Genomic DNA, 20,506 nt, shown 5'->3' with positions numbered 1-20,506 from the left:
GACGCCCCAAATTCTCATTTGGAAGTTCCAAAGCCTCATTTCTAGAGCCCAAAGCACACCGTGGTGACTTTGGCCTCATTCTTTCTTTCCAGCTTCTTCGTTTTTCAATCTGAAGCCTCATTCCAGGCTCGAAAGCCTCATTTCTAGGGTACAAAGGGTGAGTTTTGCTTTGCAATCTGTCACTTTCAGGCTCCAAAAGCCTCATTTTTAGGCTCCAGGCAGGCATTTGAGGGTCCAAGCTGCATCGTGAGTGTCCAAACCCTAATCGGGAAGGACCATAGCCGTCTTGTAGGGTGCAAAGCCTCACTTTGTGGTCAGAAACCCTTCATTTTAGGGTCCATAGCTCAGATTCTAGAGGGGACAGCCTCATTTTTAGGCTCCAGACCCTCCTTTCAATTTGCAAACTCCCCACTTAGGACTCAAAGCCTCAGTTCCTCCTTGTCCAAATTCTCCTTTTCAGCACCAAAGGTCCCGTTTTAGGTTGAAAAGCCCCATTTGTAGGGCCCAAATCCTCGTTTTTAGGCTCCCAGCCTTTCTTTCACACTCACAGCCTTTGCTTGGTAGCCACAGCTGCATTTTCAGGCTCCAAAGCCTCAGTGTCAGGCTCCAAAGCCTCAGTGTCAGGCTCCAAAGCCTCATTTCTAACTTTGGAGGTTAACGCTTTCGAGGTGCAATGACTCATTTGCAGGGCCCTCAGCGTCATTTTGAAGCCCCAAAGTCTCCTTTGGAAGCTCCAAAGCCTCCTATCTAGAGCCCAAAGCACACGATGGTGACCACAGCCTCATTCTTACTTTCCAGTTTGAGTTTGTTAATCTGAAGCCACATTTCAGGCTCGAAAGCCTCATTTCTAGGGCCCAAGGGGAGTGTTTGGCTTTGCAATCTGTCACTTTCAGGCTCCAAAGCCTCCCTTTTAGATTCCAGACAGGCATTTGAGGGTCCAAGCTGCATCGTGAGCGTGCTAATCCTCCCTGGGAGGGTCCAAAGCCCTCTTTCAGGGCTCAAAGCCTGAGTTTGCGGTCCCAAACCCTCCGTTTTAAGGTCCATCATGTCAGGTTTAAAGGAGGGTTTGGGCCCTGAAAAGGAGAGTGTGGGCACTGAAATTGGGATTTGCACGCTAAAAAAAGAGGGTTTGGGATCTAAAATGAGGGTTTGGACCCTGAAGTGTGGATTTGGACCCTGAAGTGTGGATTTGGACCCTAAAAAGAAGGTTTGGTTTCTAAAAAATAGATTTTGGGCACTGAAATGGGGATTTGGACCCTAAAAAAAGTAGGGTTTGGGCACTGAAAAGGGGATTTGGACCCTAAAAAGGAGCGTTTGGACCCTAGAAAGAAGGGTTTGGAGCAGGAATTGGGGATTTGGACCTAAGAAAAGGACTACTTGGCCCCTAAAAAGGAGGGTTTGGGCCCTGAACTGAGGATTTGCACCCTAAAAAGGAGGCTTTGGGCCCTAAAAAGGATGCTTTGGGCCACAAAAGAGCAGATTTGGGCCCTGAATTAGGCATTTGAACAGTTACATGTCATTCCAATCAGGGCTGTACTGTTTTACTATAAACTTGAGATTTTGAGTAACGCCTACTGGGTCACTGCGATATTTTCAGGCAGCATCTTTCCATTGCTTCAGATCGTTACAAGAGAATGGTATTTTGACTCTTCCTGTTTCTCCATCCGGTCCAACTGCGTCCCAGAGAGGAGCTTGGAAAACTTTCGGTTGTCTGCCTTCCCCGGGTTCGGGAAGGTATCGGGCTATCTGGTGGGGAGGAGGGAGGATGTGGAGGGGTACGGACCCTTTCTAAGTCCTCATCTCGCCCTTGTGGCTGCTGAGGGGGCCTAAAGAGTTCACTCAGATCTTGTTCTGACCCGGGGTTAGTTTGACTTTTCTCTGTACACCTTTGGCCAATGCGACAAGCCAAGCAGCATCTTTTTAGTTTCTTTTTGTTCTTCTTTTTGTTTTCTGTTTGAATGCGAGGATCTTGGGGTCTCGTGGGGGTACTAATCCGCAGTCCCTTTGCCACTCAGGATTGTCCTGGAGAACAAAGAACATATCAGCATATGTTACTTCATCCCATTTCCCTTCTCTCCTCAGAAACAACAGTAACTGTAAGAGCGTGTTGTAGTCTAACGTGCCGCCTTCCTTAGGCCCTTTTGCCCCATCTTCCAGCTTATAAAGCGGCCACCATTGATTGCAATACTTCATTAACTTTCTCTTATTTTCTGTGCCCCCTTGTCCTGCTCTATCTTTCCAATGCGTCAGAACACATCCTAAAGGGGATTTTTCATAAGGTTTACTCTTTCCTCCCCCCATCTTTTGGTTTTCAAACCTGAACCCTTCCTTATCTTTTTCCTTCTCCGCACAACTCTACTTTCCACGTACCAACTTTACTACTTATCAATATCCACGTATTACACGGACATATCAAGGATGGGCACGGCACTCCTTATTCAAGGCAATAATTACATGGCAATTCTTGTTGTTTGGTTCTGGGGTTTCTAAATTAATCTGGCTAACACCACCCCAGAAGCTCAGAGCTGTTTCCCCCCTCCAGCTTCGTGTCCAGCCTCAATCGTGTGGCTGTGGTGCTGCTTGTTTTTTTCAAAACACAGCCACTTGAAGTTTTTTGGTTTCTTTTTTTTTGCAACAAGTATCTGTTTAGGTACTGCCAAATTTAAACAGTCATTTTTTTTAAAAAAAAAACAAACCAACCCAAAATCTGGCTTACCACTACTCCGAGGTGAGCTCAGAAATGAGTTCTCCTAAAGCCTGTGTGCAGCGAGGCAGGAACATCCCTGGCTCACCACGAACCCCTTCAATGCCAGCCTGGCTGGGATTGCATTTTTGGGGTGCAGCAGCTCCGCAGGCTGATGGGAGCTCACCTGTCCCGCTGCCAGCACGGGTCTGCTCTGCGGTTCCCCTCAGGGAACGGGGATGCTCAGCACCCAGCACTGTGGCACCCTGTGCTTCACCCTGCTACACCGAGGAGGGGGCCAGGGGGCTGCTCCCCAGTGAGGTCCCTCCCGGCTCCCCCCACAACCGGGCTGGAGCTGCTCTTTCCCCACAGCCCCGGTGAGAAGGTCATGGCCAGGGCAGGTCCCTGCACCCCACGCCCAGGACACCAGGAGGCAGGAGTTGGGTGGTCCCAGCTGCAGCTCCTAATTTCAGTGACCTGTTTCACAGGAGGCACCTGACTCTCCCTTGAGCCTGATGTCAGGCTGAGACCAGACACAACTCGTGACATGCGGCTTCAGCACCATTGAGACAGAGACCTGGGCTAGAGGGGGCAGCGCAGAGCGGGCTGTAAACCCCCACAGACCTGGGGCAAGCACAGCTCCGCAGGACATCTCTGCTCCCCTGGCCAGGCCTCCATGAACCCCTCCATCCCCACCCAAGGAAGAGCTCTCCCTCCCCGGGGCAGGGGGCCCCTGCACCCCAGGGGCCAGGAATGGGTCCCTGCGTCCCCTACCTGTACCTGTGCTGCTGTGTTTGCTCCCGCTCAAGGACAGTGTGGGGGCGCCCGGCATGGCAGGGGGGCAACGGCCGCATGTACGGGAGGGCCACGACACGCCTGGGGAGGGCAGGAGCCGCAGGTGGGTGACAGGGGACAAATGACCCACCCCAGCTCGGGGCAATGCCCCAAAACCCACAGGCTTGTACCCCCCAGCATTCCCCCTGCCTGCTGCCCCCCGAGGAGGTGTCCCCATCCCCCTGCTGATGGGCAGTGCTGCAGAAGGGCTGGGCAGGGTCAGACCCCCCCAGGCAGCCACCCCCCCATGCCTGGCACAGCAGGGCACCGCCAGCACCCATCTCCTCCCCATCCCACCCATGCAGCCCCCCGCAGTGCACCCGTGCTTGGTGCTACTCACTGGCCAGGCACCAGCATGCTGAGGGACCCGTCGCAGGACAAGCAGCAGAAATGAGCCCTGGGGGAGGAGAAAAGGGCAGGGTGAGCTCCTGGGGGGGACACAGACTGGCCCACAAGCAGGCAGGTGGCTTGCAGGCAGCAGCAAGGTGCTGGTCACTTCGCTGTAGCGAGTTACAGCGTTTGCTGGGGGGAACCGTGGGGTTTTGAGCCTCGTTTATCCCCCACCATCCCAGTAAGGTCCCAGCCTGCTAGCTGGTTACAAAATAAAGGGGGTACGATGGGGGAGAGTGTGGGAGCTGAGTGAGGACACTGACACGATCAACGTGATCTAACAAGTGAACCTTTATTTCCGTGTTTCCAGTGCCATTTATAACCCTCGACCACACCCAATAAATACTGATTGGCTTCATCGCAACTAACGGCCCATAGTCCAACCTGATTGGCCACTTTGCGAGTCATGTTCAAGTCACGGTCACAAATGTTCACACCCATCTTCTTCAAGAAATTACAACGGCGTCATGAATGGCGGCTGTCTCTTCTCCTGCACCTCTAAGATGTTCATGCCCCCTGCACCGGAAGCTGTTTGTACTTTCAGCAGTTCCGGTACGTCCCAGCTCGGATTCTCTGGAAAGGCTGGATTGTTCACATGTCCCTTACTTGGTAAATATCCTTCCACAGGAGAGTGGTTGTTTTGGGCTCCCACCTAGGAGAAACCTCCACCTCGTATTAGGCACCGGAGAATCCGCAGAGGGGAGCGCCCAAAAACCATCACTGTCATGGGAAGTACTCCCAAGGACACCCGCAGCATCCCAGTTCCATGGGAACTGGGGGTGCTGGGAAAGACAAAATGGGGGGTATCCCGTACCTCTTGCTGGGGTGGGGTGCTCCCAGCCTGGGAGCAACTGCCAGGCCTGAGGGATGCAGGAATCCCACGGTTTTTTAGGACGAGCTTCGTCACAACTGCCCCAAGGACTGGGACACGCTCGCCTTGGCCCCTCTGGCACCTCCAAGACCTGGCAAGGGCCTGTGGCTGCTCAGGGCGGGCAAGGAAGCGAGATGAAGGGCGCAGGCGCCCAGGCCTGCCATCCGAACCAGCCCTCACCTCGCTTTCATTGCTTCGTCAGCGCTAATTACCCCCCTGCGCCTTGCCAGGAGGGCAGGTCACAACCCCGCTCCGCAGCGCTGCGCATCGCACCGCTGCCCGGGGAGGACAAGCCGCTGTTCCCTGCCCTTACTCCAGGAAGCCTTTGCACCCACACCCCGGTTTCGATTCAGGAGGGCTCCGTCTTGCAGGTGCCCCCTCCTAGGCAGGAACCTGCTACTGGTGGGAGGAGAAGGCACAGCTGCTTCGCCAGCATCCCCACGGTTCGCTGGCTACACTGGGCCGATACTGGGCTACCACGCAGGCACTGGCTGCGATAACCAGAGGGAACGGGGCGAGTGCTGTCCTCAAAGCCGTCCCCGTCCCCATCGCACTCCCTTCTTAATCCCAGCCGCACCGTCGGCCTCCGGCAGTTTCAGCTTCTTCTTGAGCTGCTCCAGGATCCCCTTCCAGTGCTCCTCCAGCTGCTGCCGGAAAGGCCCCAGCTCCAGGCGGTCCAGCTGCGGACGGACGCACCCCCTCAGCTGGCTGCCCCGGGCTGGGACATCATGGTCCCCAGGGAAAAGCCAGGAGGGGGGGATCCTCAGAGGGATGCTGCCTTGGGCTGCCAAGCCCCCAAAGTGCCAACTTCACACAGCTGGGACGAGCCACCCCTCACCTTCGAGTCCATCTCCTCACTCAGCTGCCTCTGGGCCTGCTGCCAACCCTGCTCCTGGCACGTCATCCGGCTCAGCATCTCCTGGCTCATCTCATTCAGCCGCTCCACGCTTGCATCAAACTGGGTGCGACTGACTTTGCTGGCCAGGGCGGATTTGTCTGCTTTCTAGCAACAGGGCAAGGCGGGAGAGGGGTAAGGAAAGGCTGGAGGTACGAAGGGCAGGGCCAGCTCGTGTCGGGAGGAGACGGAGAAGCGGCTACGTGGCCCGCTCACCCCATCACCGCTGTGAGGCTGCTCCCACCAGCTGAAGAGACCTGGAGGGAGACGGAGGGACCTGACAAGGGACCTGCATCTGGTCTGGAAATCCTCCCTCCCCCTGGCCAGTTCTGCCACCGAGCCCCCAGGGGACAAGGGGTGTTTGTCACCCTGCCTGGGACCCCCTTGGCTGGTGCCGGAGCCCCTCGGGGCCATACCATATCAATTCCCAGCAGCAGGTCCTCCTTGCCCACTTTCTCCTTCTTCAGCCTCTCCAGGGACTGGAATAGAGCCTTCCAACACAGAAAGCATCCCATGGCACCACAGCAGGGTCGGAGCCTCCCAGGCAGCTGAGCACTCCCTGCTCTGCCACCCACTGCCCAAAAAACCTCCAGGAAAGGTACTTTGAACCTCCACAGGGCTGCGAGCAGGTTGGCAGGGGGACAACTCCCTTGTGGTCCCCAGCCTGGGGTCTGCCCGGAGGATGCTCTGACCCTATGGGGGTTTCAGCCACCTGCCTCGACATCTGTCTGCTTCTGGTGATGGTCATCCAGGAGGTTCCCTGTGACAGACCTGAGCTTCTCATAGTCCCCTTGCACCTTCACGAGAGCGGCCTCAATGTGCTGCAGCAGCAACTCATCCTGCTTCAGGGAGGAAAACACAAGGCAGTGCCATGCAAGGAGGGGCTGGCTGCCCAGTGGGAAAGACCCAGGCTACTCGGCCAGTGGCCCCAGGCTCTCAGTGCCAGCAGGACATTTGAATCAAGGTTTAAATTTCCTTCCATGCTGCTGACTCATACAAGCCAACGTGGGGGGCAGCGAGGGGCTTCCCCCCATTACAGGGAAGGACGACAAGCCAGGGGAGGTCCTGGCAACCCCCTCCCAAGACCCCCATGCTGGCATCTCCCTACCTGGCTCCTCCCCGGCACCTGCCTCACCACCTTGCCCACCGGCTGCCGCGACATGAAGGAGTCCACCACCTCCTGGAGCTTCTCGTAGCTCTGGAGGAGCTGCCCCACCTGCGTGCTGATGTCCGTGCTGCAGGTGGGGCACGCTGCCTGCTCCTGCCCCGCACTCTCCACCATCACCCTCAGCTTGTCCAGCTGCAGAAAGGGAAGAAGGAATCGGCTCTGAGATGGGACGGATGCAGCCAACCAGCCTTGGTGACGCTGAGGCTCGATGGCCCCATCCAGCCAGGGGATGTGACCAGGACCTTTGCCAGGACCACCCCACTGAGCCGGCGGGTGGTGGGAGCGCTCCCCCTGGACCTCACCTGCTCCTGCAGCTGGTCAGCTGTCTTGGTCACCAGCTGCTCCAGCGTGGCCTTGGACATCTCCTGCTGCTCTCCCATATCCTTCAGCTCCTGCTTTATCTCCTGCAGCATCGACCTGGCCAATGAGGCAGGGACACAGGCAGGCTTAGCCTCCACGAGGCTGCTTGGGGGGCTCCCATCCCCCCCAAACTGGGATGGGGGGTTCTCCCTTGCAGCCCCATGGGGTAGGAAACCCTCTCCCATTCTTTTACCCCAGTTGCTGGATGATCTGGCCAATGCCATCCGCTTGCTGGTCGGCTCCAACTACCCCCAGCTTCCCAAGGGCATCCTCCAGCTGCCTGATCTGGGAACCACAGAAGTGGCAGAGTTAGGGCATGGCTCCCTCCTGTCGTCCCAGCATGGGAGCCCTTCACCTGCCCCATCCCTGACCAAAGCCCCCCTGTCATCCCTGCAGCCCCCTCAGGGTCTGCCACTGGCTCACCTTCCCCTTCTGGCCCTGCAGATCGCTGGCCAGGCCCTGCAAGGAGGACACCGAGCCCCAGAGGTTGGCCAGGACACTGGTGATGCTCTCCTTGTCTAGAAAGACATGGTCCAAGGGTCAGCGAGGGGGTCTCACCCTCGGGGCCAGGCTCTAGGTGTGAGGAGCCCCTGACCTTGGGTGTCCCCATGAAAAACATCCCCCTACCAGCCCTGTCAGGGCTCTCACCTCCCTCCAGGAAGAGCAGACGCAGCTTCTCAAGCTCGGCGTGGTCTGCCTTGCTGTCTTCCAGCTGGGCCACCTGCTCCTTCAGGGCAGTGCAGAGGTGGCCGAGGTGCCCGATCTGGCGGAGAGCCTCCACCATCTCTGCGTAGCGCTCGGAGGCGCTGCTGGAGCCCGAGGACCCCCAGGGCACCACGAGCTCTTGCGAAGGGGATGTGACCCTGGGATCGGCATCCAGGGGGATCTCCTGGGCTGTCAGTGAGAAGGTGCCCGCTGCTGGGTGGCCTGCCAGGGCAAGCTGTGCGCTGGGCAAAGCCTTGCCTCCCTCCTTGGGGCTTGTGGCATCCATCTGTATCTCCAGAGCACCGTGGGTGGCTTCAGCAGGGACAGTCTCAGTACCAGGACGGCTGGGCTCCAGGCGGGGGGGGGGGCTTGATCGAACCCCTGTTCCTCCTCCTTGGGTCCCTGGAGGTACTGGCTGTGTCCCTGGGATGGTGGTCTGGATGCTGGGGGTCCCTGGCTGCATCCCTGGGATGGTCGTCTGCATGCTGGGGGTCCCTGGCTCCATCCCTGGGGTGGTGGTCTGGGTGCCAGGGGATCCTGGCTGCATCCCTGGGGTGGTGGTCTGGGTGCCAGGGGACCAATCCAAAATTGACTAAGCCAATCCAAAGAGCAAAGAGTCGCTGCCACCCTCTCTACCACAGCCTGGCCGAGGAGGGCAGCAGCAACCGCTGCTAACGAAGCGGGGAGCCATCAAGCAGGGGCCTGCCTGAGCAGGATGAGCGCTCTCTGCTCAGCCATCCAGGGAAACCCTCCCTGCTGCCTTCTCCCTGTCCCAGCCCCAGCAGGATCCGGCCCTGCAGCACTGAGAGTGGCTCTTTCCTTGAACCTGAGCTTATTTCTTCCCATCGGGGATGCCCAAGCGAAGCATGGCCACGAGCAGCTCAGTGCTGTGCAGGATGAGGCCCCTCTCCTGTCCCCACCGGTGCTGGGTTTAGCCCTTGGGTGAGCCAAGGGGATTTGCGGTGAGAGATGAGACCCGTGAGGTGCTGATGGAGCCTCTCAGCTGCCTGGGGAGCTGACGCCGTACTTAGCCGTAGGGCAGGAGTAGGGAAGGGAGGGATGGAGAGGGTGGTGAGGATGGACCTCCAGGGGTGCTGAGCCTCTCTGGACAGCAGAGCTAAGGGCTCCGGGGGCTGTATTGGACCCACCACAACTTGCTGATGGCAACGTGAGGGGCAGCATTTCAGCCTCGGCTCTTCCACCCCAAAACTCCGTCCCTTCCCCATAGTGAAGCCCCACGTGCTGCCATGAGCTTGGGCTTAAACCAGACCTTGGTCTAAGGGAAGCACAACAGCCGTGCAAACCCCAGAGGAGGGGGCGTCTCATCAGGGAGCACCCAGGGGACTGGCAAGAGCCTCTACCTTGGAGATGCCGCTCGCGTTCACTTGGATCTTCTTCTTCATCTGCTCCATGTCGGCAGCCATGGAGGCGACGTCAGGGCTGCTTGCCGTCCCCTGCAGCGGGTCCTTCCCAGGGAAAGGACCTCCGCCCTGTCCCCCTACTTTGGGGCGTGCCTTGGCGGGCTGGTCCCCCTCCAGGAGGTGCCCCTGCTCCTGTGCGGGCAGGTCCTGCAGGCCCAGGTGCCAGAGCACGGCCTGCAGCAGGCTGTACAGCACCGTCAAGTTGACGGCCCGATCTCGGGCGTCCCGATCTCGGGCGTCCCGATGGCGATGTCCAGCAGCTGGGACAGGCTGAGCAGGGCCATCATTGCTGCCCTGCCCGAAAACTCACAGCCCGACCTGGGGAGGCCGGGAGCCTTTTTGCCTGGAGACCTGGGAGGACAGGGGGGAGCCCAGGAGCTTTTTTGCCTGGAGTCCTGGGAGGACAGGAGGGATGGGCAGCCGCCAGCCTCCTCCCCCCCACAGAAAGCAACCAAACCCCATCCAACCGCTGTCAGGGTGCCCCCCACCGAGGGCAGCGCTTTCTGGGGGATGAAGAGTCCCCCTCCCCGTCACCCCGGCCACCTCCAGCCCCCCTAACAGCTCTCCCCGCCCCGGCCCCCAGCCCCGCCATCTCAACCCTCCAGCCCCCCTCTCCCAGCTAAAACCCCCCATCTCGCACCCCCATCCCGGCTCCCCGTGGCCCCGCACCCAGCGGCCCCCCTCTGCACCCTGAGCCCGCCCCTGCCCTTTCCTCATTGGAAAGGGCACATGCTTTATTACAACGGGCTGTTTTTCACCTGCTGGACTCACTAGTTCATCTGAAGGATCGGAGACTCGCACTGTGGCTCGCTACCTTTCTCTCCTATCACCAAACACACAAGGCTCTTTCAGAGGGCGTAAGGACCTTAATAATACCTGCTCAGGCAAAGAAAGCCTAAGGAAGTTTGCAGAAACAAATTTGTTTCTTTTTTTTTTTTAAACTGGATTAATGGAAAGAGCAGGACAAAACCAGTTCCAACACAGTTCTGCAAGCTCAGAGCAACCAGCAATTGGAAGGAAAAAGGTACACTGATGAGCTGTGCTACCTGACACATGGTGAAGAGATGCACTGGGAAATAAGGCTCCACTCCTTCCTGACACTACTTTGGCACTCACATGGTTCATGCAAAAACTACAGGTGTAACTGGCTTTAACCTTTATCCAGAAAAACTTCCAGCAGCAGTAGAAAAAAATAACAGAGATAGGAACTAGGATGCACGGAGAGCGTCCAGACGTAACAGAGTCTTCAGACTCACACCAAACAGCAATCAGCCTCTGATACTGGCCAGGGACTTGCTGTCCATAAGCCAAACCTCTCACTTGCCAGAGGGTGCTGGTTGACGTAGTGAACTCAGCACAAACCTTCCCAGCACAGAAAGGACGTGGTGGTGGGCATGCATGTGTCACCAGGTGATAACCTGGGCTGATCTAACCACTGAAGCAAAGAGGAACATCCAGCATTTTGTAACACTTCCCTGGCCCACCTGCACCCCCCGGATTGATACTCTCTACAGGGAGCGCAGCCAAGCGTCCTACCGAGGCACTTGGTACCCCTCCTCTTCGTCAGCTCAGGTCTTACCAGGATTCTGGCCACAGAGGCTTCTCAAGAGGCCAGGCGTTTTGGACACCCTAGATAGCAAGATTTTTCTCCTTGAACATAACCTCCTTCAATCTAATACTTGAGCAGCATGAGAACACAAGCCACTGCCCATCAAAAAGCCCATCTGAATATTGATTCCAGCCCTCCTGGGTCAAAAAAGTCCTACACGAAACTCCTCATCCGGCACAGCAGGCTGATCCAGTACTATTCTGTCTTGGTTTGAAAAAGACAGGTGTCTGTGGAGGAAGGCAGGAGCCTCCCTTGAAATGGAGAGTGCAACCCCCTTCCCTCCAAACTATTATAATTTTGAAATTAACGGGCCTTCAGGCAAAGATATGGGGAATAGGAATAACAGTTCTTTACTAATATATATATATATATAACACAAGGCAGGGAAAAACAAACAACCCACTGGTTTACACTGACAGAGTCAGGAATACAACCTGACACCCTGTTAGGGTGGCAGTAGCAGTCCGATAAGATGCTGGCTGCAGTCCTCCTGAAGTGATGGGTGTAGTTCTGTGGAAGCAGCAATCAGGTAAAAGAGTCTGGTCTTCCTCCGAAGGTCCAGTGGTCGGCAGGTAGCTCTCGTCCTCTGGAACTCAGGTGGGGGGAAAAGCTCCTCTGGGAATCCAGTGGAAGAAAGGCGCCTAGCGTGTTCAAAATCTCCGTTTTTATTTGGCATGGACTGCTTGGCTCCTTCCCCCCCCCTCCCCGGGCGGAGTATCTCACAATGGGATGGGGAGTCGTGAGGCAGTTCCTTGATGGGCCATTAACAGGAGATAGCCCAGGAGCGAGTTACCGATGGGTCAGGCGATAAGGCATTGTTGTGCCCATTGACAGGAGATAGTCCAGAGGGGGGGAGGCAGGGAGCACCCCCCCACCTGGTCTCAACAGCTCCTGAAGATGGTAATAGAATATATTTTTTTTCTTTTGGCACATTTTACACTGTAACCCAGGACATAATCCACCCCTTATTCTATTACCATCTACACCATACCCAACCCAATGCCCCCTTACAGATACATATATACATATATACACAATGAAACCTTACACAGAGTTCTCACTTAAAATTAGGTCTCCTTGTGGTACACAACGGGTTTCCCCATTTTTCTGCATTACCCACCAAGTGTAACCAGGTCCTTGAGCAAAAACAACCCCACGGAGGGGTGTGCCTTTGCCTGATGTGGGATTAATCCAAACAGTCTTTCCTAACATACCTCTCGTGTGTACCACAGGGACTTTATCTCCGTCCACTGTGTGCAAGGGTCCAGACTGGGCGGGACCAGCTCGATTGATGGACCCTCGGGTATTGACCATCCAGGTGGCCTTTGCTAAGTTCAGTTCCCAATTTTTGAAAGTCCCCCCTCCAAGTGCTTTTAGGGTAGTCTTAAGTAGCCCGTTGCACCGTTCAACTTTCCCGGCAGCTGGTGCATGATAAGGGATATGATATATCCATTCGATTCCATGTTCTCTGGCCCAAGTGCTTATGAGGCTGTTCTTGAAATGTGTCCCGTTGTCTGACTCGATTCTCTCAGGGGTGCCATGTCTCCAAAGAACTTGCTTTTCCAGGCCCAAGATGGTGTTCCGGGCAGTAGCATGAGGCACAGGGTAGGTCTCCAGCCACCCAGTGGTTGCTTCCACCATGGTCAGCACGTAGCGCTTGCCTTGACGGGTTTGGGGAAGAGTAATGTAGTCAATTTGCCAGGCTTCCCCATACCTGTACTTCGACCATCGTCCACCGTACCACAGAGGCTTCACCCGCTTGGCCTGCTTGATTGCAGCGCAGATCTCACAGTCTTGGATAACCTGGGAGATACTGTTCATGGTTAGATCCACCCCTCGGTCCCGTGCCCATTTATAAGTGGCCTCTCTGCCTTGATGGCCTGAGGCATCATGGGCCCATCGAGCTAAGAACAACTCTCCTTTATGTTGCCAATCTAAGTCTATCTGGGACACCTCTATTTTTGCAGCCTGATCTACCTGTTCATTGTTACGATGTTCTTCGTTAGCCCGACTCCTGGGGACATGAGCATCTACATGACGGACCCTCACAGGTAGCTTCTTTACCCGAGTGGCAATATCTTTCCACTCATCAGCAGCCCAAATTGGTTTTCCCCTACGCTGCCAGTTGGCCTTTTTCCACCTTTCCAGCCAGCCCCACAGAGCATTGGCTACCATCCATGAATCAGTATAAAGGTAGAGCTTTGGCCACTTCTCTCTTTCAGCAATGTCCAGGGCCAGTTGAACGGCTTTGAGTTCAGCAAGTTGACTTGATCCACCTTCTCCTTCAGTAGCTTGTGCGACCTGTCGTGTGGGGCTCCATACGGCTGCTTTCCACTTCCGGTTCATCCCTACGATGCGACAGGAACCGTCAGTGAAAAGAGCATATCGTGTTTCCTCTGCTGGTAGTTGGTTGTACGGTGGAGCTTCTTCAGCCCGCGTCACTTGTTCCTGCTCCTCTTCGTCAGTGAGGCCAAAGTCTTCACCTTCCGGCCAGTTCGTAATTATCTCCAAAATCCCAGGGCGATTTGGGTTTCCAATACGGGCGCGCTGTGTGATGAGGGCAATCCATTTGCTCCATGTGGCGTCAGTGGCGTGGTGGGTGGAGGGAACCTTTCCTTTAAACATCCACCCCAGCACCGGTAGTCGGGGTGCCAGGAGGAGTTGTGCTTCGGTGCCAATCACTTCCGAGGCAGCTTGGACTCCTTCATAGGCTGCTAGGATTTCCTTCTCTGTGGGAGTGTAGTTGGCCTCAGACCCTCTATAACTTCGACTCCAGAATCCCAGTGGTCGGCCACGAGTCTCTCCAGGCACCTTCTGCCAAAGGCTCCAGGACAAACCATTGTTCCCGGCCGCAGAGTAGAGCACGTTCCTCACCTCTGGTCCCGTCCTGACTGGGCCAAGGGCTAGCGCATGAGCGATCTCCCGCTTGATTTGGGCAAAAGCTTGTTGCTGTTCAGGGCCCCAGTGGAAATTGTTCTTCTTGCGGGTAACCAGGTACAGAGGGCTCACGATCTGGCTGTACTCAGGAATGTGCATTCTCCAAAAACCTATGGCGCCTAGGAAAGCCTGTGTTTCCTTCTTGCTGGTTGGTGGAGACATCGCAGTGATCTTATTGATGACCTCGGTGGGGATCTGACGCCGTCCGTCTTGCCACTTTACCCCCAGGAACTGGATCTCTCGGGCAGGTCCCTTGACTTTGCTCTTCTTGATGGCAAAACCAGCTTCCAGGAGAATCTGGATGATCTTCTCTCCTTTCCCAAATACTTCCTTTGCTGTGTTCCCCCACACAATGATGTCATCGATGTACTGCAGATGTTCCGGAGCTTCACCCTTTTCCAGTGCAGCCTGGATCAGTCCATGGCAGATGGTGGGACTGTGCTTCCACCCCTGGGGCAGTCGGTTCCAGGTGTACTGTACGCCCCTCCAGGTGAAGGCAAACTGAGGCCTACATTCTGCTGCCAGAGGAATGGAGAAAAAAGCATTGGCAATGTCAATAGTGGCATACCACTTTGCTGCCTTGGACTCCAGCTCGTACTGGAGTTCCAGCATGTCCGGCACGGCAGCGCTCAACGGTGGAGTCACTTCATTCAAGCCACGATAGTCCACAGTCAATCTCCATTCTCCGTCAGACTTGCGCACAGGCCAAATGGGGCTGTTGAAGGGTGAGTGGGTCTTGCTGACCACCCCTTGACTCTCCAGCTCGCGGATCATTTTGTGGATGGGGATCACGGCATCTCGATTCGTCCGATACTGCCGGCGGTGCACTGTCGAGGTGGCAATTGGCACTTGTTGCTCTTCCACCTTCAAGAGTCCTACTGCAGATGGGTTTTCTGATAGTCCGGGCAAGGTGTTCAATTGCCTAATGCTCTCTGCCTCCACAGCAGCTATCCCAAATGCCCACCTGAGACCTTTTGGGTCCTTGTAATAGCCATTCCGGAGGAAGTCTATGCCCAGAATACACGGGGCCTCTGGGCCAGTCACAATCGGATGTTTCTGCCACTCCTTCCCAGTAAGGCTCACCTCGGCTTCCAACAGAGTCAATTGCTGCGATCCCCCCGTTACCCCGGCAATGGAAACAGGTTCTGCCCCCACATGTCCCGATGGCATTAGGGTACACTGCGCACCAGTATCAACTAACGCTTTGTATTTTTGTGGCTCTGACGTGCCAGGCCATCGGATCCACACCGTCCAAAATATCCGGTTTTCCCGTGCCTCTCCCTGGCTAGAGGCAGGGCCCCTCTAGCACTGGTTACCATTCCCTTCCTGGACATACATACTAGAGGTTCCTTCAAGGGGATCTGTCAGATCATCCTCCCTTCTGTAATATCTGGCAGCTCGGTCCTGGGAGGTTGAGGCTACCTTCACTTTAGTGTTACTCCCCCGGTTAGTGTTTCCCTCCTTGAGTTGACGCACCCGTGCTGCCAGGACAGAAGTGGGTTTCCCATCCCACCTTCCCATGTCTTCCCCATGGTCGCGCAGGAAGTACCATAGCTCAGCTCGTGGGGTGTACCCTCTCCCTCTAGCTGGGGGACGTTGGGCTCCGACTTTGGGGCCTGTGACTTGTACCGGTGCCAAATGGGAACTGCTCCTCCTCACCTCCTGCTTTATTTCCCTCATCTCCTCTTGTAGGCTCTTAATCACAGCAGAAACGTTAGCCTGCATTGGGCCATTGATCATGCTTTCAAAATTTCTAAGCTTGCTCGTGACAGAACCCACTGTCTCTCGGTCGTTATCTGCATTAATCATTGCAATGAAGGTGGAGTATTCGGATGGCCCTAGAGTTGCCAGATTCCACAACATTTGCCCTGTGCACCTGACTTTGTCAGGGTCATTACCATGCTGTCCATCCCTCCCAAAGAGTACCTCCAATACTGCCACTTCTCTCAGCTGCTGGATCCCTTCCTCAAGGGTCTTCCAGCGCATTCTATGATGGTGCTCCTGCATTCTCTCTCTGTGGACAAACCTCTCTCTCACACTCATTAAAAGCCGCTCCCAGAGGGAAAGGGTCCCTGGCTCCCTTACAAATACCAGATTGACACCTGAGTCCTGAGTCAAGGGTCCCAAATTCCTTGCCTCACTGCCATCCAGTTGCACACCCGTACCCATAAGATCCCAGACCCGAAGTAACCAGGTTGTAAAAGCCTCACGCCCCCGCCGTACGATGTCTTTGTGCAGATTACGGAGACTGTCGTACGTCAGGGACTCTGTGATTATCTCAACCACTGGCTCGCCTGCAGGTTCTGAGGGCCCTCCTTTCTTAACTGAGTGGTCTGATTTCATCTTAGATTTCCTCGTTTCCACAGGGGCGACTGCTGCTGGCTCTGACTGCCCTTGCGTTTCAGCTGGAACCTGGACGGTTGTAACGTCTGTGGGTTCTACTGCTGCACCATTAGACTCTCCCTCTTCAAGGCAGGAGGAGGGATTCCCAGCAGCTGAGAGAATGCACTCCTTCAGCATCTGGCCCATCTCACGTATCTCCTTCACCCAATCCGAGTGGTTCATTTCTGATGTGAGCTGTGAGGCAGGGTCAGATTCTGGAGCAGCATTCCTAGTCAGGGTAGTTATCCAAGCCAATCTCCCCTGATCTCTGAATACTGAATAAAACAGGATTATCAGCAACACCAGCCACTGTATGATATCATTAGCACTTAGGAAAGCTCTGAATCCTTCGAAAACTGGTGGAGTAGACCCAAAGAGCTGGGTTAGGGGTTGGGAGAAAGTTTCTCCCGGTGTCATTTCCTCACAGTAGGTACCATTATTAAAGTAACCCCAAAAGCATACATTTAGTGTTTGATAGCTCCGAATCCATGTGCCCGCCTTCCAGAGGAAGTTAATAAGCCATGAATTCCTCACCTTATTAATCCATAAAACAAACTGGATAACAGTCACGGTAGCCTTAGTTATAGGACCCATGTTTAGATAAGGGCCTGCAAATGGGAGAAATACAGCCACCACCACATGCCACACGAATCGGGATAAGCTAGCCCACATGATGCCACTTAACAAGGAATCTATATCCAACGCACAAGAACCGTTATTCCTTTTATCTCTCGATGCCCTCGAGCCCCACGTTGGGCGCCAAAATCTGTCTTGGTTTGAAAAAGACAGGTGTCTGTGGAGGAAGGCAGGAGCCTCCCTTGAAATGGAGAGTGCAACCCCCTTCCCTCCAAACTATTATAATTTTGAAATTAACGGGCCTTCAGGCAAAGATATGGGGAATAGGAATAACAGTTCTTTACTAATATATATATATATATAACACAAGGCAGGGAAAAACAAACAACCCACTGGTTTACACTGACAGAGTCAGGAATACAACCTGACACCCTGTTAGGGTGGCAGTAGCAGTCCGATAAGATGCTGGCTGCAGTCCTCCTGAAGTGATGGGTGTAGTTCTGTGGAAGCAGCAATCAGGTAAAAGAGTCTGGTCTTCCTCCGAAGGTCCAGTGGTCGGCAGGTAGCTCTCGTCCTCTGGAACTCAGGTGGGGGGAAAAGCTCCTCTGGGAATCCAGTGGAAGAAAGGCGCCTAGCGTGTTCAAAATCTCCGTTTTTATTTGGCATGGACTGCTTGGCTCCTTCCCCCCCCCCTCCCCGGGCGGAGTATCTCACAATGGGATGGGGAGTCGTGAGGCAGTTCCTTGATGGGCCATTAACAGGAGATAGCCCAGGAGCGAGTTACCGATGGGTCAGGCGATAAGGCATTGTTGTGCCCATTGACAGGAGATAGTCCAGAGGGGGGGAGGCAGGGAGCACCGCCCCACCTGGTCTCAACAGCTCCTGAAGATGGTAATAGAATATATTTTTTTTCTTTTGGCACATTTTACACTGTAACCCAGGACATATTCCCACAACTCCTCAGTGCCTGGCAATGCCCAGAGTGCAAGCCCAGCTGGGTGAGCAAGTCAGACTGAGGGATATGACGGAAGAAGGTCCTTTAGAAGGACCACAGCTCCAGAGATCCATCTGCAGAGCTGTCCTTCACACGCACGCCCTACTCCACGGGCTGGTTTGCTGCAAACCTCCCAGAACTGTATAAAAGGTGTCCAATGGCTCTGTTTTGGCCAAAGTGACATTACTCCTTGCCAGGTTTTGCGGTTAAAGTCACAGCTACCTTGGACTTAAGAGTTAATTGCTGTTTGCACACAGATTCCCCAGCCTCCCCTGCACTGCTATTTCTGAGGCCTCTTCCAAATGCAAAGTCACGTCTAAATCCTGAAGGGAAAATATTCTTATGAGAAGGAAGAATATTTGTAATAAAGTAAGATTAAGCATCACAAGAGAGAAGCAGACCATCAATTTCAATTACAGGCACTACCTACCTGCTTAGATTAGTTATTAATTTATTATCTAGTCTGGACAGTAACAAAACTCCTGGCAGGAGCTGTGAAATACCAAAAGGATTCCCTCTGGCTGCCATCCCACCCTTCGTGTGCATCCACAGATGAGCACCATTTCTGTTTACAACAGCCAGGCTAGGGAAAAGGCTTTTTTAAACAAATGGTGCACTGGCCTACAGAGCTCAAATTCAGCACTATTTTGCTCACGAATACATGAAGTTTCAGCAAATCAGTATCCTTCTGTTCCACAAAGAAAGCAGACACATTCCTTGCTATGCTTAAAGGCTAACACAGCAGCTAGCAACAACAGCAGTGCTTCACATCACTCTGGTTTTAAATGCTGTTTTCAAATGGCTGGTGTTAAATGCAATTTTGCTTTACTTTTAGAGTATGGTAGGCAACAGGTAGACCTACCCGGATCCTAAAGAGAAGTTCTCCCTTTTTCTTCTTCAATTTTCTCTGCAAAGAAAAGAAAAATATTGCAAGCCAAAGATCTACCTACAACCACATCAAATCTCAAGAGAACTGCTCCGATGCAGCGAGAACTTATGCACAGGTTACCACGGTCCATTTCTTTTCCTTCCAAATCTTTGGACATATCAAGACGTGCAAGTCAGAACTGTCATGAGAAGGTGGCTTGAAAAATGATTCAAATAATAAAGAACATTTTTCTCCCCGACACAACACCTCCATTTGTACGTAGACAAAAGAGGGCAACAGAAGCAAGCCACAGCTGCACTTCTGCCTGGCATAACCCCTTGGATTACAAGTCGGGTTAAAAGAGTTGCTGGGTTTTTTTTCTGGAGAGTCAGAAAAGATGCTTGTGGTATCTTAGCTTCTGGGCCGAAAAAGACAAAGAAAAAAAAAAAAAAAGAGAGAAGAGAAAAAACCCAAACCAACCACCATTTCTATAAAACAAGAATACCAAAGAACACTGAGGGGTGGTGGGGAAATAACCTGCACACTCTAACTTGCGCTTTCATTCTGATGGGAGTAATAAAGCACCACACGTTCAAGGCAAGATTATCACCGGCATGAAGAAACAGCATTCCCAGGTGCATAAACCTGTTGCTTTCGTGAAGTGCTGACAAACGGGTTAAGAAATGCTAAAACAAACTCTGGAGCTAACAGTGTGCATTCAAGTGATAATCACCAAGAAAAATAGTGCTGCATTTACAACAGAGTCTGTGAGCAAAATGGAAGAACAAAGTGTTTTGTGAAGAGATAGAGCTGGAAGGACAGATAACATCCCTGTGCCCAGTCTAAACCTAGGAAAGAGACGGGGGTGGGGAGTAGGCACAGCCCTACGCTCACTCCAGTTTTTCACCCGCACTCTCCTCCTTCATGGCAGTTTGCTGGGCTCTGGGTTTGAAGCAGACCATCAGCTCTCTGTATAAAGTACTGAATTTCAAAGCCACTGAAATGATTTAACAGATGGTGCTCCACTCCTTTTCTTGAGGATGAGGAAACATCCAAAGAGTCCACACGCATTGGTGAAAGCACAGCCCCAAGCCAGCTGCAAGCTCTGAGACACAAAGAGCACACAATCAGAGAGCATAACCTCGCAGTGACATCCTGTCTCAAAGGCTCCGAATTCTGCGTTTTGAGTGACTTGACCTGTTGCTGCCGCTTTAGCGCAGCCCTTTCAGAAGTGCAATTTTAAGCACCTTTGGCATTTTTCCCTTATGGCTCCATAGGATACCAAATCTGGGTATCACACCAGGCTACACTCCCAGGACAATAAATCAGCCTTTACAATGCGTAACACTCGTTAATTAACAAGGCACGTGATTTCTACTAGAACAGGGAGAAAAGGCGCGAGCCAGGACGCAGGAGCCCAGCCAACTCACTACGAAGCCCACAAAGAACGGCACAAAGTACAAGTCACCGCTGTAGGGCTCTGGGGCTGCTCCCAGCCACGGCTTTCACCTCCCTTCTGGCTGTAACACCACTGCCGGGGATCCTGAAGTGCAGAGCCTGGAGAGGGAGGACAGGATGCTCCACACCGATCTCACTGTAGCCCAGAGCAGGCTGCTCCACGGTGAGTCTCAGCCACAGGAGTACCCCCACCTCCTAACTGCCCAGACCCAGCTTTGGGGGAGCTGAGCCAGGCAGACCTGCAGACTGGTTGTGTTTCAACAACCGGAGGTTTTTCTGGCCAGTTTTGGCGGAGGGAAGCATACAGCTCTGAGCGAGTAGCACACGTCCTACCTTTCACAAGCAACAACACAGG

At 54.0% G+C, this 20,506-nt stretch overlaps 1 protein-coding gene and 1 pseudogene across 1 annotated transcript; one reads left to right on the top strand and one right to left on the bottom strand.

The window, feature by feature from the left end:
- LOC147412843 (structure-specific endonuclease subunit EME1-like) overlaps positions 1 to 20,506 on the top strand; it is a 150,612-nt pseudogene that overhangs the window by 9,842 nt on the left and 120,264 nt on the right.
- On the bottom strand, positions 3,454 to 7,203 carry LOC147412846 (glutamine-rich protein 2-like). The gene is made up of 9 exons (XM_086480938.1): positions 7,144 to 7,203; positions 6,782 to 6,973; positions 6,390 to 6,584; positions 6,090 to 6,164; positions 5,617 to 5,781; positions 5,356 to 5,458; positions 4,722 to 4,767; positions 3,858 to 3,914; positions 3,454 to 3,559 (listed from the first exon to the last, which is right to left on the bottom strand). Exons 1-9 carry the CDS (start codon positions 7,201 to 7,203, stop codon positions 3,454 to 3,456), a joined length of 999 nt encoding a protein of 332 aa, XP_086337064.1.

This window comes from Leptosomus discolor, unplaced genomic scaffold (assembly GCF_034619465.1).
Source record: "Leptosomus discolor isolate bLepDis1 unplaced genomic scaffold, bLepDis1.hap2 HAP2_SCAFFOLD_29, whole genome shotgun sequence".
NCBI lineage: Eukaryota > Metazoa > Chordata > Aves > Leptosomiformes > Leptosomidae > Leptosomus > Leptosomus discolor.
The sequence above is the reverse complement of the archived record's forward strand: the minus strand, read 5'-3'. Positions and strand labels throughout refer to the sequence as shown.

Bases quoted from the DNA above. Each gene is read 5' to 3' on its own strand.
- LOC147412846 (XM_086480938.1), bottom strand. From the start codon at position 7,203: ATGTCCAAGGCCACGCTGGAGCAGCTGGTGACCAAGACAGCTGACCAG. The intron at 4,768-5,355 runs GTGCGGCTGGGA...TGCATCCCTCAG, and splicing joins GAAACTGCCGGAGGCCGACG to GCCTGGCAGTTGCTCCCAGG. The intron at 3,560-3,857 runs GTGAGTAGCACC...TGCCCTCCCCAG, and splicing joins AGCATGCTGGTGCCTGGCCA to GCGTGTCGTGGCCCTCCCGT.